At 30.0% G+C, this 19,281-nt stretch overlaps 1 protein-coding gene across 1 annotated transcript; it reads left to right on the top strand.

Annotated features, from left to right (window-relative positions):
- The first annotated feature begins 5,251 nt into the window (after positions 1-5,251).
- On the top strand, positions 5,252-12,622 carry LOC117922165 (pleiotropic drug resistance protein 1-like). The gene is made up of 24 exons (XM_034840200.1): positions 5,252-5,793; positions 6,045-6,165; positions 6,261-6,349; positions 6,502-6,586; positions 6,691-6,850; positions 6,966-7,042; positions 7,281-7,334; positions 7,436-7,526; positions 7,643-7,944; positions 8,044-8,325; positions 8,414-8,730; positions 8,835-8,995; positions 9,097-9,200; positions 9,283-9,442; positions 9,523-9,636; positions 9,711-9,874; positions 9,982-10,314; positions 10,420-10,710; positions 10,798-10,881; positions 10,982-11,115; positions 11,243-11,470; positions 11,557-11,728; positions 11,813-12,067; positions 12,168-12,622. The coding sequence occupies exons 1-24, from the start codon at positions 5,468-5,470 to the stop codon at positions 12,426-12,428; spliced, it is 4,365 nt and encodes a 1,454-aa protein (XP_034696091.1). The 5' UTR covers positions 5,252-5,467; the 3' UTR covers positions 12,429-12,622.
- The last annotated feature ends 6,659 nt before the right edge of the window (positions 12,623-19,281 follow it).

The following is a 19,281-nucleotide window of genomic DNA, read 5'->3' as shown; positions in this document are numbered from 1 at the left end:
TTACTTACTACTTTCCTGAAATCTAATGGGCTTGACCTATTCTATCATGTAATTGTCAAAGTCACTTTCCATAGAGCATTTGGATTTTGAAAAATTTGAGGAAATTCTGGAAATAAAATAATGAGAAAAATGATTTAAACTCAATAAATTATTTTTATATATTTTTAAATTTTATTTAATTTTTTCAACTATTCTATATAAAAATTAAATAATTTTAAAATACATAAATTTAATTTTAATTATATTTGAATTTATTTTATATTATTTATGCTCAATAAAATACTAGAATATCATATTTTTTTTTTTTACTTACTACTTTCCTGAAATCTAGTGGGCTTGACCTATTCTATCATGTAATTGTCAAAGTCAACTTTCCATAGAGCATTTGGATTTGAAAATTTTGAGGAAATTCCAAAAAAAAAAAAAATAATAATGAGAAAAATTATTTAAACTCAATAAATTACTTTTATATATTTTTAAATTTTATTTAATTTTTTTTAACTATTCTATATAAAAATTAAATAATTTTAAAATACATAAATTTAATTTTAATTATATTTGAATTTATTTTATATTTTTTATGCTCAATAAAATACTAGAATATCATTTTTTTCTTTTTTACTTACTACTTTCCTGAAATCTAGTGGGCTTGACCTATTCTATCATGTAATTGTCAAAGTCAACTTTCTATATAGCATTTGGATTTTAAAAAATTTGAGGAAATTCCAGAAATAAAATAATGAGAAAAATTATTTAAACTCAATAAATTATTTTTATATATTTTTAAATTTTATTTAATTTTTTTATCTATTTTATATAAAAATTAAATAATTTTAAAATACATAAATTTGATTTTAATTATATTTGAATTTATTTTATATTTTTTATGCTCAATAAAATAGTAGAATATCATTTTTTTTTTTTTTTTACTTACTACTTTCCTGAAATCTAGTGGGCTTGACCTATTCTACCGTGTAATTGTCAAAGTCAACTTTCCATAGATGTGACAAAATATTTTATTTTTATCATTCAATATTTAGGCAGGCAATTGCCTTATTTTTCATTATTTATTTATTTATTTATTATTTATTTTTATCATTCAATATTTAGGCAGGCAATTGCCTTATTTTTCATTATTTATTTATTATTATTTTTTGGACTTAAAGTCAATCACGCGTTCCATTTAGGCAATCTCCACTTTCCATATGAAAAGTAAAATTCCTGATACACATGCCAAGAATCCACCTATTTTTTAGAATATATTTGATTTTGGACTTTGTCCTGTGTGATTAATAAATTGAGAAGAGACCAAATTGCACCTACAGCCGGCTATGATCGAGGGGTGATCGAAGCCTTGAAGGTGATAATGACCCTAAAGAGCAGGTCTCCAAATTACTATGAAGGACGTACCAACATTTTGTGAGCCAAAAATGCCCAAAATACCCTTAATTGGGTTTTTAGAAAATCACATGTGGGATAATTAAGTAAGCAATTATTTAATGGGAAGAAGTTCCATATACGATTTATAATTTTATAACTTAAATTATTATTTTTAAATTTAGATTTTTTTTTTAATTATTAGGCATTTAAAATTTTTTCAATATAAGGTTTCTTTTAAATATATTTCTTGGTCATTATTTTTAAAAAAAGAAATTGAGAATAATTTTTATAACTTAAAAAAATGAAAATTCTTATATAAAAAATATAGGCTTGTTTTATATCCTTAAAAATTACTTTTAAAAATTTTTGACTTTGAGATGGGATAAAATTTTAAAACCTCACTTTTTTTTTATTTTTTATTACCATTACCTTTTTGGTTTAAGTATCTAAAAGTTTTATATTTTATATGAAAGTTATTGTTATTTTTTGTTTTCAAATTTTATCTTAAAAATCAATTGAAATATTTTAATTTTCCTATTTATTTTAAAAATATTTACAAATTAACTTGAAGGTAAAAAATTAAATTTATCATATTTTCTTCCATTTTTAATTTTATCTTTAAAAAATAAAAATCTATTTTTATATTTATTTGATTTTTTAAATTTTGAAAAAGAAAATTAACACTTTTTTTTCTTTTTATTGTCATAAACCTTTGAGGTATTTGGGCGAGGGATAAAAATAAGTTGTAAACAATACATTGCTTTTATAATTAGTTCATTGGCCTTACAAAGCGAATGCAATTGTATTGTATGGTTGTTCAAAATTCATGTCCTATTTTGTATACTTTTTATATAGTTAGTTCATTGTTCCTATATAGTCAATGTAACGGTCTTGCATAGCTGTTTAAAATCCATGATTTGCCTTGTATACCCTTTACATAGTTTGTTCATTATCTTTGTATGATAAATACAATTTCATTATTCAGTTATTCAAATTTGATATATATATATATATATATATATATATATATATATATATTTTTTTTTTTTCTTGGATGTGTGCACAAGTGTGTTCACCATGCTTTGGTTATAATCCGTACAAAAAAAGATATATACTAGCACAACCATTTAGCTCTCGAGTTTCAAAACTTCAAACACCAAAGCAATAACCATGAAACTCAAGTTTCATTCTCAATCTTCTTCTATTTTTCTCAACCAAACAGAGCAAAGAATAATCACTTGACTCAAGTTTTAAAACTTAAAACACTAAAACAACAACACCGCAAAACTCAAATTTTATTCTCAATCTTCTCTATATGCTTCTAAAACTATTTTTGGTATATTAATTTAAAAAACTATTTTTTTTTTCGTAAAAATGGTCTAAATAATTGACAATCAGTGTTGATTTATTATTAATGGTTAATAATTTTTAATATATGATATTATCAATTATGAATATCAATGACAAGACTGACACAACCTTTTTTTTTTTTTTTTTGTATAATACAACCACTATCAATTATTAATGGTTAATAACTTTTATAAATGATTTTTTTTAATTTTAAAAAAATTTTGGAATTAATTTTATTTAAATTCTACTATATACCATAAAAATATATTAACAGGAACTTTCTATAACTTCTTAAATATTTTTTTTAATGGTGAGTTATCTAGGGCTTGATTTTGATATTTTAAAAATTATTAGAAATATTAAGTTAATCCAACCTATGGTAATCACCCTAGAGGAGTGTGAATAAAGTGATGGTGTATTTTTGCAAACTTTAAAAAACATTGATTATAATAAAATCATTTTATAATTTATTATTTAAAGAAATTATTTTGTTTTAAAATATAAGAAGAATATGAAAAATAATTGAGTGTGAAAAAATAAAAGAAATGAAAAGAAAAAAAAGAAGTTTACGTGGGTAAGGGGTTGGGAAAAAAAATTCAAAAAGGGGTGCAATTGGGATGCGAGGTTGGGGAAGAGAGAGGGGAGAGGAGAGAGAGGGGGAAGGAATAAGGGAGGGGAATTTATGATTAATATTAATTTATATGTTATTTAATATTTGATAAATCCAAACTAATGTAATGCCTTGAATAATAAGAATTTGAATTTAATTTTAAGGGAATTGAGTTTTGACTTACTAATATGAAAATATATGGAAAAAAAAAACTTAAATTTTTTAAATCAATATTATCTTTATTTATTTTAAAAAAAATTGAAATACATGCTATTTTAATTAGTCATTTAATTATCCCTTAAAATGTCATTGTTACTTGTCATGTCATCAATGTTAATTGACAACTAGACTTTGTCCACATAAATGTTTTTTTAGATTTATTATCATTATTGTTGGTGCATGACCAATAATGAAGTATCTAGCTAGCCTCCACATGATGTAGACGATGATTGCACTTGCACAAAAGAATGTTTGGATGAATTTTTCAGATACACCCTTTCAAAGCTTAAGTCAGATGTAAAAAACTTGAGCAAGAGATTTTTTGAAAAAGTGGCAACATACCTTCTTTTTTTTATGAATAATGACTATTTATTTAGGCTCAAAGGTAATGTCTTCTCAGTGCTTTTATTATACATTTGATTGCACTTTTACCGTCTTTAATGTTAATGATTACTAGTTTTTGAGCCTTGGAAGTATGATGTTTTATACTTAGTAATGGTTATGTGAGCATCCCACAATTATTATTATTTGAGTTTTTTTTCTTTCCCAAAAACAAACACCTTAGTAAAAGTTAAGACATTTTTTTTTTCATAAACATCTCATAAAAGTGAGATAGTTTGAAGAGTATGAATGATAAAAGCAGTGAAAAAAAAATCCCAAATAAAATAATAATAATAATAATAAATCTAAAAGGAAGATAAACATTGATGTGAAAGAATCTATCTATCACTTAATATTAATGACATGACAATAAATATATTAGGGAATAATTAGATGACTCATTAAAAAATATATGTATTTAAAATTATTTTTAAATAAACGAAGATACTAATGATTTAAAAAATTTGAGGTTTGTTTTTCGTGTATTTTCATATTAGTAAATCAATCCTACTTTTCCCTCATTTTTTTAACCACAAAAAATTACATTTGCAATTAAGGGGGATTTGAGCAAAACCTAAAAGTTAAGGTTTGTTTGGTTGCTATTTTTGAAAACTGTTTTGGAAAACAATTTTTGTTTTTTTTTTTTTTTTATAAAAAAACATGTTTTATTGAATTAATAAAAAAGTTTTTTAGAATAAGTAATACAAAAAACATGTTTGAAAGTTAATGTGTAAGCATATTAATTTCAATAATTTAAGAAATAAGAAAGGGTATGTGGGTGAGGGTGAAGGTGGAGCTCACCTTTGTGGAAACATAAAAAGCATATAGGAAAACACAAAAAGAAGAAAAAGAAAATACGAAAAATAATTTATTTTATTGAAAAAATAATGAAAATATATTTTTTTTATTGTTTTAAAAAAAAGTGGTTTTTGAGAACATGGAAAACACAAAAAAAAAAAAAAAAACAAAAAAAAAACAAAAACACATCCTCTTTCCTAAATAATTTTTTTTTTGTGTTTTTTGATTTCAATAACAAAAAACCGTTCTTGCCAAACAGGCCGCGGCAGGTAGACAACATTTAACAATTTACATTTCTTTACAACAAACAATGTGCTCGAAGGCTGAAGAAAATGTAAAAATAAGAATTTAAAGAGTAAAAAATGGAGACATTCGTAATTTCATAGCCTCTTCTAGATTCGATTTTCCCCGCCAATTTTTCTAGATGAAGTCAGTGGAAAATAAACGGTTTTCAAACTTCTGAGCAGCCTCATTTTCTGTCCTTCCAATCAATATATAAACCTTCCATTCTTCACATTTTTCCAACATGGAACAAAGTTTTAGCAATGCAAAGAGACGGAATTGCACGCATAGAGGAAAGGGTGGAGGCGACCCATCTCTGATTTTGAGCTTTTTCAGCTCCAGAGCTCCAAATTTGGGTTTTTTTTCCCCTCTAATTTGTAGGAAAGGTTTCTGGGTTTTAGTGGGTTTGGTTAGTTTTGCAGGGAGGGTTCCTCGTTTCGTGTTGCAATGGCAACGGCTGAAATTTATAGAGCCAGTGGTAGTTTAAGGAAGGACAGTTCTTCCATATGGAGGAACTCTGGTGCGGAGGTTTTCTCCCGAACTTCAGGGGATGAAGATGATGAGGAAGCTTTGAAATGGGCCGCCCTCGAGAAACTTCCCACCTACAATCGGTTGAGGAAAGGTTTGCTGATGGGATCAGAGGGTGAGGCCAATGAAGTTGATATACACAACCTTGGGCTTCAGGAAAGGAAAAATTTAGTGGAGCGTTTGGTGAAAATCGCCGATGAGGACAATGAGAAGTTCTTGTTGAAGCTCAAGAATCGTATTGATAGGTGCGATTTCTCTTTTCTTGCGTTCCTTGCCGCCTTTTGAACATTGAAAAGTGAAAACAGTGGATAAGAAAGAATTCACCTTAAATATGCCCGATCCGATGGTGTTTCCTACATTTTCTTCGCAACCAAACAGCATCTTACTTTGACTTTTTAATAATAGGTTTTCATGTTTCCTATATTTTCATCGCAACCAAACATCATCATCCTTTGACTTCTTAATAATGGATTTTCACTTCTCTTCCATTTTTCAGAGTTGGAATTGATCTTCCCGAAATTGAAGTTAGATTTGAGCATCTTACCATTGATGCAGAAGCTTATGTAGGAAGCAGAGCTTTGCCTTCATTCATTAATTCTGCTTTTAATCAAATTGAGGTAGCTAAAATGCAAATACAGCTCACTAGCCAAGCAATAAATATTCTCTTGGGTAAGTTTGTTTTTAGATTATAATTTTTCTTTCTGTTTTAAAGGATATCTTGAACACCCTTCGGATTCTTCCAAGTAGAAAGAAGAAATTCACTATTCTTCATGATGTTAGCGGAATCATCAAACCTCGAAGGTGAGAATATGAATTTATTTCTAAAAAATTGTTTGGAAAACAAATGGATTTTTCCTTTCTCAAATTTAGAATCTCCTGAAGATCCATACTCAATTTTTTTAGCTTTATTTATTTATTTTTATTTTTATTTATTTATTTTATTTTTTCTGCAGAATGACATTGCTTTTGGGTCCTCCAAGTTCTGGAAAGACCACTCTCTTATTGGCTTTGTCGGGAAAGCTTGATTCCAGTCTAAAGGTTGAAAGGAAAAAAAAAAATCATTGCTTTTGTTCTTTGATGAATATTCAATCTTTACCTCTTTAATCTCATATCCAATTTGGAAACTGAAATTTCTTCTTTAGGTTATGGGAAGCGTGACATACAATGGTCATGGCATGAATGAGTTTGTACCCCAGAGAACTGCTGCCTACATAAGTCAACTCGATACCCATATAGGAGAAATGACTGTACGGGAAACCTTGGCCTTCTCTGCAAGATGCCAGGGTGTTGGAGATCGATATGGTTTGTCTAAACCATTGCCTTTCATTTTTATTTTCTTTGTTTTTCAAGGTTGTGAATGTAGTTGTATGACATTTGCATAAGCCAGGATATTGACTCTTTTAGTTGTTATTCGCAGACATGTTAGCAGAGCTCTCAAGAAGAGAGAAGGCAGCAAATATTAAGCCTGATCCTGATATCGATGTCTTCATGAAGGTGAGACAGAAGCTACTTTGTGAAATTTTCACCAGTTCTGCAGAATTTGAGCTATTTGTTTTTAGTGGAGAACATGGACTCTTGTCTTCTCTAGAATGAAAATTTTGATCTCTAACATGGATAGGCAAATTGACTTTGTTTTCTTCATGTTCTGTGGTCTTATCTACGGAATTTCTTGATGAGCCAAACTAGCTTTAATGGTGGTTGAGATTTTCATTATTGATTTCTAACATTTCAGGCAGTGGTAGCTGAAGGGCAAAAGGAGAATGTGATCACTGATTATACATTAAAGGTATCATAACCATAAAACTTTCATCGATAGAATACAGATTTCTAAGAAAATCCAATTCTAACTCATAATTTGTTTATTTTCATTTACACTTAAATTTACAGATTCTGGGACTAGAAGTTTGTGCAGACACCATGGTAGGAGATGAAATGGTAAGGGGTATCTCTGGAGGACAAAGGAAGCGTGTCACAACTGGTAGGATAATTTGTGTCCTAACAGGAAAAAAAAAGAAAAAAAAGAAAAAAGAAGAAGATATTTTTTCCTTCATTAATCTAATATAGTTCAACTATTTGAAAATATATGAATGATAGGTGAGATGCTGGTTGGACCATCAAAGGCACTGTTCATGGATGAGATCTCTACTGGCTTGGATAGCTCAACGACTTATCAAATCGTGAATTCTCTCAGACAAAACATCCACATTTTCAAAGGGACAGCTCTCATCTCTCTCCTCCAGCCAGCACCTGAGACTTACGATCTTTTTGATGACATCATTCTCCTCTCTGATAGCCAGATTGTTTATCAGGGTCCTCGTGAAGACGTTCTTGACTTTTTTGAATCCATGGGCTTCAGATGTCCTGAAAGGAAGGGTGTGGCAGACTTCCTACAAGAAGTGAGTGCTAATAGCTTTGTAGCTTTTGGCATATTCTCATTTTTTTCCCCTTCTTTAGAAAAACCCAAGCTAGAACATGAATTTTAAAATTGATTACAGGTAACATCTAGGAAAGATCAGGAGCAGTATTGGATATGTAAAGATGAGCCTTACAGTTTTGTCACAGTCAAGGAATTTGCTGAGGCATTCCAGTCATTTCACATTGGACGGAAACTAGGAGATGAGCTTGCAACTCCATTTGACAAAACCAAAAGCCACCCAGCTGCTATGAAAACCGAAAAGTATGGTGTTAGAAAGAAGGAACTGTTGGATGCTTGCATTGCAAGGGAGTACTTGCTGATGAAGAGGAACTCATTTGTCTATATTTTCAAGCTCACCCAAGTGAGTATTATTACTGTTGTTACTTACAATGATGGTTTTTAATTTTCTATACGTGATCCTAATTTATTAAGTCTATTTCTGCTTTTAGCTCACAATAATGGCAGTGATTGGCATGACAATCTTCCTAAGAACTGAAATGCACAAAAACACAACAGAAGATGGAAACATTTACACTGGCGCTTTGTTCTTCATTGTCATCACTGTCATGTTTAATGGAATGTCAGAACTAGCCATGACCATTGTAAAACTTCCTGTCTTTTACAAGCAAAGAGGCCTACTTTTCTATCCTGCATGGGCATATGCTCTTCCCTCATGGTTCCTCAAGATCCCCATCACATTTATTGAAGTTGGTGTTTGGGTATTCATCACTTATTATGTCATTGGATTTGATCCAAATGTGGGAAGGTAAAAGTTAAAAAGTTATGATGTTGAAACTTGTCCAGATTTGTTTCACATGTTTTCTCTGTTCCAAAATGATCGATGCTCAATGAACAGATCTTTTATTGCAGGTTGTTTAGACAGTATCTTCTCCTCTTGCTTCTTAATCAGGTGGCATCTTCATTATTTCGATTTATAGCAGCAGCTAGTAGAAACATGATTATTGCAAACACATTTGGGACATTTGCATTACTTTTACTCTTTGCATTGGGTGGTTTTGTCCTATCACGAGGTATAAGGAAGAAAGATTTTTTTAGGAATTGTAGAACCTTCTTGTGCATAAACCCTAATAATGGAATTTTGTTTTCTTTTTGTATTTGGTCAATGCTGCAGAAAATATCAAGAAATGGTGGATTTGGGTTTACTGGTCTTCCCCTTTGATGTATGCACAGAACGCAATAGTGGTAAATGAATTCCTTGGGGAAAGTTGGAGCAAAGTAAGTTACTTGAATCGTCCATGTAAATATTTGTGTTTATTTGTGTCAGTAACTGATGATTAAATGTATTTCCAATTTTCAGAATGCTTCTACCACTTCAACAGAATCCCTTGGAGTCACAGTATTGAAGTCTCGTGGGTTCTTCACAGAGGCACACTGGTGCTGGATAGGAGCCGGGGCACTGCTTGGATTCATATTTGTCTTCAACTTCTTTTACACTCTGGCTCTCACTTACCTAAATCGTGGGTATCTTTACCATCTCTGCATTGAAACTCCTAAAATATTGGATGTTGGTGCATTAAGATTTGTGCAAATTGTGCAGCATTTGAGAAGCCTCAAGCTGTGATAACAGAAGAGTCTGACAATGCCAAAACTGGAGGAAAGATCGAGTTATCATCCCATAGAAAAGGCTCAGTTGACCAAACTGCATCCACAAGTGATGAAACTCTTACATGTTGTCATTTAACTGCATGTGTTATATGGCTCACTAAATTTAAACTTAACTTGCAGAGAGGGGAGGGGAAATTGGGAGAAGTATCTCATCTACATTCTCATATGTGACAGAAGAAGCCATTGCTGAGGCTAACCATAACAAGAAAAAAGGGATGGTTCTTCCATTCCCACCACATTCTATCACCTTTGATGATATTAGATACTCAGTTGACATGCCAGAGGTAACTTCATATTTTTGCAAATAATGTACATTTTAGCTGCATAGAAGTGTTGTTACTGTACTAATAAACCAAAAATGAGAACTAAGTTGTTTGAATTGAATTTCCAGGAAATGAAAAGTCAGGGTGTCCTTGAAGACAAATTGGATCTTCTGAAGGGGGTGAGTGGTGCTTTCAGGCCAGGTGTTCTTACAGCTCTGATGGGTGTTAGTGGTGCTGGTAAAACCACTCTCATGGATGTATTGGCTGGTCGGAAAACTGGTGGATATATTGAGGGAAACATCAGCATTTCTGGCTACCCAAAGAAGCAAGAGACTTTTGCTCGAATTTGTGGATACTGTGAGCAGAATGACATCCACTCTCCTCATGTTACTATCCATGAGTCCTTGCTCTACTCAGCTTGGCTGCGGTTGTCTCCTGATGTGGATGCTGAAACCAGAATGGTGAGACTTTCTTGAGTTGTTTCCATATTTTTCAAACTTGGTTGAGCTTCACTGTGGGGAAAAGTGCTGGTTCAAACAATTTGTAATCCTTGCTAATGGTTACAGATGTTCATTGAGGAAGTCATGGAGCTCGTGGAACTGACCCCATTGAGGGATGCACTAGTTGGGTTGCCAGGTGTAAATGGTCTCTCAACCGAGCAGCGCAAGAGGCTGACCATTGCAGTTGAGCTTGTGGCAAATCCCTCAATAATATTCATGGATGAGCCAACTTCAGGGCTAGATGCAAGAGCTGCTGCAATTGTTATGAGAACAGTCAGGAACACAGTGGACACAGGAAGAACAGTTGTGTGCACCATCCATCAGCCAAGTATTGACATCTTTGAAGCCTTTGATGAGGTAGGAAATGTTAATGGATAGAAAGGATTTATTCTCTTCTATGCTCTCCTGAATGTAAGTACTGACGTATTCAAAATGCGTTTGCAGTTGCTCCTGTTGAAGCGTGGAGGACAAGAGATATATGTGGGACCACTGGGTAGACATTCTTCCCATCTGATAAAGTATTTTGAGGTATGCTGCCATGATAAAGTAAAAGCTATAAGCAAAATACTTTATTTTGAGTTAATTCATAGAAAGTGCTTACCAATACATGTGACTGGCTTTCATTTAGGGAATTGATGGAGTGAGTAAAATCAAAGATGGTTATAACCCTGCAACTTGGATGTTGGAAGTTACCACTTCTGCACAAGAATTAATTTTGGGGGTGGATTTCACTGAAATTTACAAAAACTCAGATCTATACAGGTGATTCAAATATAGGATATCTGAATGCTTTATGATATTAAAATGTCATATACAGCCATCTCAAAGTTCATCATGCAAGCTTGAATTTGTTGTTGAAGCCTTTTCTAAAATGTGGCATATGTTTCAGGAATAACAAAGATTTAATTAAAGAATTGAGCCAACCTACCCCTGGTTCTAAGGACCTCTATTTCCCTACTCAATACTCCCAGTCCTTCTTCACCCAATGTATGGCATGCTTATGGAAACAACGTTGGTCATACTGGCGCAATCCACCATACACGGCAGTGAGATTTTTCTTCACAACTTTCATAGCCTTGATGTTTGGGACAATGTTCTGGGATCTCGGCACCCAAAGGTAATTTGAAGTAAGTTAAGAATTTTGAGAACTCAGTATGCTTCTCCATATCAACTTCAATTTTTACTTCACATGGGAAAATGCAGAACAAGGCAACAAGATCTGTCTAATGCAATGGGCTCTATGTATGCTGCTGTTATCTTCCTTGGGTTTCAGAATGGCCAATCGGTGCAGCCAGTGGTGGTAGTTGAACGGACAGTCTTTTACAGAGAAAGAGCTGCAGGAATGTATTCAGCCATGCCATATGCCTTTGCACAGGTAACAAGTTTTCTTATCCTATAGACTTTGTATATCTCGAATGCTTTATGCGTTTTATTAATCAAAATTCATCTCTTGTTTCAGGCTTTAGTTGAGATACCATATGTCTTTTCACAAGCTGTAGTGTATGGTGCTATAGTTTATGCAATGATTGGATTTGAATGGACAACTGCTAAGTTCTTCTGGTATATTTTTTTTACGTTCTTCAGCCTATTATACTTCACCTTTTTTGGCATGATGGCTGTGGCTGCCACACCAAATCAACATATTGCTGCCATCATTGCTGCAGCATTTTATGCATTATGGAACCTCTTCTCAGGTTTTATCATCCCACGGACTGTTAGTGCTCTCAACCCATAATTCTTTAAATTGGAACTTTATTTAGCACATGGATATGAAACTGTCTCATTTTGTTGCATTTCTTCCATGATGAATGCAGAGGATTCCTGTGTGGTGGAGATGGTATTATTGGGCATGTCCAGTTGCATGGACTTTGTATGGATTGGTTACATCACAGTATGGAGATATCGAAGACAGACTACTTGGCACAAATGTAACAGTGAAACAATACTTGGATGACTATTTTGGGTTCAAACATGATTTCCTGGGAGTGGTTGCAGCTGTGATTGTTGGGTTTACGGTGCTTTTCTTATTTATCTTTGCCTTTTCCATTAAGGCATTTAACTTCCAAAGGCGATAAAAGCTCAAGTTCTTCAAAGATGAAAAAATGGTTTTGTTCTATGTATAGGCTGTTAGAGAGTATCGATAGCCCTGCTATGAGGAGGTAATATTTATCTTGTTAAATTCTTGTATTTTGTTTTCTCTCATTTGTATGTAATTTGAAATTTGAAATTCAAGAGAATAATATAACCTTATGCAATCCTTTCATCTTGATGACCAACTTACTGGTATGGTGCTCCACTTTCAGTCTCTGCTTTAAGCAGCTGAAATCATAAAGACAGGTATCAGCATGAAAATAGTATGGTTTCAAAACCATGAAATGTATATGAGGAGCAGGGTTTGAAATAGTATTAAATTTAGACTTGAGCTAGCAAAAAGAAAAGTTTTGGCCTTCAGAAAGTTAAGAGGTATTTCCAGCAGTTCCATGACTGCACTTACAGATCCCATTTCTAGTTATATGCTTGACCCATGAAGAGAATTAGTTCAGTTTTCCTCGTATTCATCTCATTCAATGTAAGAAAGTTTAGTGCTCACACAGTGGTATCCTGATGATCATATCCAAATGAAGCAGTTATACTTTGAATTGTAGAATCACTGCCTTCCAAATTTATAGAGATGTGGATTTGACCTGACTCTTCCAATCTCAAAAACTCATCAAATTTCTTGAGTAGGTGAATCTAGATGAGATTAAGTTCAAAATCTGTCATATTCTGAGTGTTTTTTTATTAATACTTGCTTTGATTGTTCAGAATTGTGAGAGGAAAGTAGATTTTCAGTTTTTGAATATTTCTTTATTTGGACAAATGAAAATAAGAACTTCCAGTCAATTAGGCCCCATAAAACTAGTTTGCTTCATTGAAGATAGGGTTCCTAGAAACATCATTTTAAGATTTGTTGTTTCTTTTTCTTTCCCTAGCTTTACCATCATCAAGGAGGATTTAATAATGCCTTCCCTTGAAAATGAGGTTTTTTCAAATAGAAAAAGCTAAATTTGATTTTTGAGTTCATTAACAGCAAAAAAGTTCAACAGGGGATAGAGGATCTAGTGACTGTGGCCAACATGAAAAAGTATTACAAAGTTTTTTGCTCAGCTGAGATCTTTACTGTTTATACTTGCGGAATTTGATCAAACCATTCTATTAGTCTGAGAAGTGTCACTATCTCATTGAGTTAATACAAAGTTATATACTACACTTTAGTATGTGCATTTAGCTTGTAGAACAGAGGAGAAAGAAGGCAAATATTCTGTGCGTCATCCCATAACAAATTCTGCATGAATCCTTGCTTAGTGGTGAGTTCCTAAAACCTTTTCTTCTAATTTTCTCGCCATCTAAACAAGGGTAAAAGACATGCAAGGGATCATCTGACTCTGTAAAAGTCACATTGAGGCCTCTAGGACTCAAGGGAGCTATGTTTGCTGCTCAAACTCAGCATTGAACTCAGGTAATGCCCCATGAACAGAGCTAAGTCTCTTCATACAAAGACTGCAATTTGAATGGATGTGAATGAAGTGTGTTTAATAGTACAATATCGAACATGGGGACCAAGTCAGGGGTAGAGTTTTTTTTTTTTTTTTTTTTTTTTTTTTTTTTTTTTTACTTTTTTTTATTACCATTACCTTTTTAGTTTAAGGTGGTGTTTGTTTTTTTGGCTTTTTGCTGAAAGCAATTTAGTTTTAGAATTTAGGTTATTTGTTTTTCTATTTTTTCATGACTTATTATAAACTTTTTATTAAATAGAAAAAGCCAAAATATGTAGCTTTTTCTAAATAGAAAAAATAACATATTGATTTTTTTTACTTTTTAATACTTAATAGAAATAAAATACTATAAAAACAAACAACCTAATATTTAACACTATTAAACATTAAGGTTCTATTTAGAATTAAGTAAAAAAAATAAACACCACCTAAGTATCTAAAAGTTTTTATATTTTATATGAAAGTTATTTTTATTTTTTGTTTTCAAATTTTATCTTAAAAATCAATTGCAATATTTTAATTTTCCTATTTATTTTAAAAATATTTACAAATTAAGTTAAAGATAAAAAATTAAATTTATCATATTTTTTTCAATTTTTAATTTTATCTTTAAAAAATAAAAATCTATTTTTATATTTATTGGATTTTTTAAAATTTGAAAAAAAAATTAATACTTTTTTTTTCTTTTTATTGTCATAAACCTTTGAGGTGTTTTGGTGAGGGATAGAAATAAGTTGTAAACAAACATTCAAATTCATACATTGGTTGTATAATTAGTTCATTGGCCTTATAAAGTGAATGCAGCTGTATTGTATGGTTGTTCAAAATTCATGTCCTATTTTGTACACTTTTTATGTAGTTAGTTCATTAATTTTGTATAGTTGGTTCATTGCTCCTATATAGTCAATGTAACGGTCTTGTATAGTTGTTCAAAATCCATGATTTGCCTTGTATACCCTTTACATAGTTTGTTCATTATCTTTGTATGGTCAATACAACTGCATTATACGGTTGTTCAAATTTGATATATATGTTCTTGGATGTGTGCACAAGCGTGTTCACCATGATTTGGTTAGAATCCATACAAAAAAAGATCATATACTAGCACAACCATTTGGCTCGAGTTTCAAAACTTCAAACACCAAAGCAATAACCACGAAACTTAAGTTGCATTCTTAATCTTCTTCTATTTTTCTCAACAACCAAACAGAGTAAAGAACAATCACTTGACTCAAGTTTGAAAACTTAAAACACTAAAACAATAACACCACAAAACTCAAATTTTATTTTCAATCTTCTCTATATGCTTCTAAAACTATTTTTGGTATATTAATTTAAAATTTTCATTCTTTTTTTGTAAAATAGGTCTAAATAATTAATAATTAGTGTTGATTTATTATTAATGGTTAATAATTTTAATATATGATATTATCAATTATGAATATCAATGACAAGACTAATACAACCTTTTTTTTTTTTTATAATACAACCACTATCAATTATTAATGGTTAATAACTTTTATAAATGATTTATTTTTTTTTTGTTTTAATTTTTAAAAATTTTAGAATTAATTTTATTTAAATTCTACTATATACCATAAAAATATAACAAAAGGAGCTTTTTATAACTTCTTAAATACTTTTTTTAATGGTGAGTTATTTAAGGCTTGATTTTGATATTTTAAAAATAATTTTAGATTTTATCAAATAATGGCTAATATATAAATTGAGTATATAATTATGGGAAAAAATGGGTTTTGATTCACTTATATGAAAATATATGAAAAAAAAGAACTCTAAATTTTGTATATGGATATTATATTTATTTATTTTAAAATAATTTGAAATACATGCAATTTTTAATGAGTCATCTAATTATTTTTTAAAATGCCCTTTTTACTTGTCATGTCATCAACATTAATTGACAACTAGACTCCACGTAATTATTTACCTTCCTTTTAGATATTTATTATTATTATTATTTGATATTTTTTTTCTCCAAAAACAAAGACCCTTTAGGAAAAGTTGATTTTTTTTTTCTTCTGTAAACAAACATCTCATAGCAAAAGTGAGGTAATTTGAAAGAGTGTGAATATAACAAGTAGGTAAAACCTTAGCCGGCTATAGGTGAATTTGAGTTTGTTGAGAATAAGGTTTATGGTTTTTTCCAAGGTCTTAGTATGATTTTTTTTCATTAGGGTAAGTTGAGGTTAATTTCAATGACTTTATTGTTTAGGGCATTTTTAATAATAATAATAATAATAACAATAAATTTACGTGAAGGAATAATAATAATAATAATAATAATAAATAAATTTACGTGAAAGAATCTAGTTGTCAATTGGTGTTGATAACATAATAAGTAAAAAAGACATTTTAGATAATAATAATTTGAGGTTATTTTTTCTATATATTTTCATATTAGTGAGTCAAAACCCACTTTTTCCTACAATAATAATAATAAATTTATTTGAAGGAATCTAGTTATCAATGGGTGTTGATAACATGATAAGTAAAAAAGATATTTTAGGGAATAATAATTTGAGGTTATTTTTTCTATATATTTTCAAATTAGTAAGTCAAAACCTACTTTTTCCTACAATTATATTAATTTGTATGTTCATAAATTTACTCTTTTACAATGATTCATATTTCTTTAAATTGGAACTTTGTTTAGCACATGGATACAAAACTGTCTCATTTTGTTGCATTCCTTCCATGATGAATGCAGAGGATTCCTGTGTGGTGGAGATGGTATTATTGGGCATGTCCAGTTGCATGGACTTTGTATGGATTGGTTACACCACAGTTTGGAGATATCGAAGACAGACTACTTGACACAAATGTAACAGTGAAACAATAGTATTAAATTTAGACTTGAGCTAGCAAAAAGAAAAGTTTTGGCCTTCTTCAGAAAGTTCAGAGGTATTTCCAGCAGTTCCATGACTGCACTTACAGATCCCATTTCTTGTTATATGCTTGACCCATGAAGAGAATTAGTTCAGTTTTCCTAGTATTCAACTCATTCAATGTAAGAAAGTTTGGTGCTCATACAGTGGTATCCTGATGATCATATCCAAATGAAGCAGCTATACTTTGAATTGTAAAATCACTGCCTTCCAAATTTACTACTCTTTCAACCATTCCTATATATAGTTGATGTAATGATGAAAAATTATGACCAAATTTAGATTTTCCTAAATTCACACATTTAAGCATAGCTAATATTTCTTTAATTAAATTTATACCTATATTTAGTTGATTCATATTTGGTTCTCATTTATTGCTACCTTTTTAGAGACAAATTTTTTGGTTTCATTATTTTTCTTAGTCCCATTTGGTTATACATTGCTTTCATTATTTTCAACCATTCCTATATATAGTTGATTTAATCTGAAAAATTATGATCGAAATTTTAGATTTTCCTAAATTCACACATTTAAGCATAGCTAATATTTCTCTTGTTAAATTTATACCTATATCGGGTTAATTCATATTTGACTCTCATTTTTTCATTCCTTTTTGAGACAAATTCTTTGGTCTCATTATTTTGTATCTTAGTCTTATTTGGTTATATCTTACTCTAATTGTTCATGTCTCGGGTCCACATTCTTAAACACAATACCATTTAACTCAAGATAATTAAGGCAGCCCAAAAAGTTGCACAACCCTTTGTTCAACATGACATTATGTGAGGACTCCATTTAAAAAAAAAAAAATATTTGGAATATTTTTATGTGGATAGACAAAGTTGGTATCTACAAATTTAGTACCTAGGTTTTTTCCTTATGAAAAAGGAAAAAAATTAAATTTGAAAGTCTCTTATGGCAACAACTTCTAAATTTGCACCTAGAGTTTGTTTGAAAGCATGTGAGGATTCTAAATTTGCATCTATAGTTTGTTTGAAAGCATGTGAGGATTCTAAATTTGTACCTGCAGTGTGTTTGAAAGGATGTGAGGAATCCAACTATTTTGTAAATATAGTTGTAAATATTAAAAAATGTTTTCCATTTTTTGAAGCATAAATGTGTTTGTGCTTTCATAAATACTTTTATTAGAAAATAATATTAGTTAATATGGATATAATCTTACTCAAAATCAAGTTGATTATTAATTTTAATTAGGATAGACTTGGAATCCTAATAGAAAGGGTTGCTTTAAGATCGAAGTCATTTTTTAAATTATTTTTTTGGTTTATCATTTTTAAAATAAAATTTTGTCTTAATAACAAAAGTTTTTATTTTATTTTATTTTTATTTTTATCATAAATTTTAAAGCAATTAGCTTTAAGATTGAAGTTTAAAAAACAAATAACCTCTTAGATTTCAAGCAATTTCGAATCGGTAAAACCCGCTTAAATCTTATTTGTAAGGTGGTGGTTTTTTTTTTTTAATTTTAAATTTAAAATAATACTTAATAGTGTTAAGACTTAAGTCATTTTTAAAACTATTTGTTTATTAACTTGTTACTTTTTATAAGATAATTTTATCTTAATGTAAAAATAATTTTTTTTATATTTGATTTTAAATTTAAAGTAATTTTCTTTAAGACTTAAAATGAAAAAAAAAACAAGCAATCCCATTCTTTTTGAAACACACAACTCTAAAAAATATTCTTAGATTATGTTTGGTTCTCGGAAAATACTAAGGAAAAAAAAATGTAAAGGAAAATGATTTTTTCATGTTTTGTTGTCCTATGAAAAATATAAAAGAAAATCAAATATAACTAAAACTAATTAAAAACTTATATATTTTTAAATTATTCAATCTTTATATTGATGAGTTAAAATAAATAAAATAAGTTTGAAGTAACAAAAAAAAAAAAAAATTTTTAATCTATTTTTTATTTTCTTTCATTTTATTTTTCATTTGTATTTTCTTTCCCTTGCATTTTCTCTCAAATTTTATGGGAACCAAATATAGCCTTAAAAGTAATTTGTTTTAAGATTTTAAGCTTACAACTTAATATAGAGGAGAATGTTATTGAATATTTAGGTTGTTTATTTTTCATTAGTCTAAATAAAACGAAATATCATTTTTGAGTGTTTAGATTAAAAATTTATTTTTCTTTTATTTTTTAATTATTTTATCATTTATTTTGAAAAATATAAATTTTTTTGTTAAATAGGAAGTGTGAAACCAGAAATTATGAACTGTGAAAGTCTTAATATAGGAAGTAATTATGAACTGTGAAAGATAAAGATGGTGGCATGTGCACATTATTATGGAGTCATTGTGCAGACTCCTCTATGGTCAATTTCCCCCCGCCAATTTTCTAAGGAATCACGGGAAAATAAACCAGTTTCGAATCTTTTGAGCCGCTTCATTTTCTGTCCTACCAATCACCATATAAACCTTCCATTCTATATGTTTATTCCAGTGCAGAGCAAAGT

This window comes from Vitis riparia, chromosome 9, assembly GCF_004353265.1.
Source record: "Vitis riparia cultivar Riparia Gloire de Montpellier isolate 1030 chromosome 9, EGFV_Vit.rip_1.0, whole genome shotgun sequence".
Classification (NCBI taxonomy): Eukaryota; Viridiplantae; Streptophyta; class Magnoliopsida; order Vitales; family Vitaceae; genus Vitis; species Vitis riparia.
Note: the sequence above shows the minus strand (reverse complement) of the source record. Positions and strands in the feature narration are given on the sequence as shown.

Coding starts and splice junctions, on each gene's coding strand:
- LOC117922165 (XM_034840200.1), top strand. CDS start 5,468: ATGGCAACGGCTGAAATTTATAGAGCCAGTGGTAGTTTAAGGAAGGAC. Junction 6,851..6,965: donor GGGTGTTGGAGATCGATATG/GTTTGTCTAAAC, acceptor TGTTATTCGCAG/ACATGTTAGCAGAGCTCTCA. Junction 12,068..12,167: donor GTTTTATCATCCCACGGACT/GTTAGTGCTCTC, acceptor TGATGAATGCAG/AGGATTCCTGTGTGGTGGAG.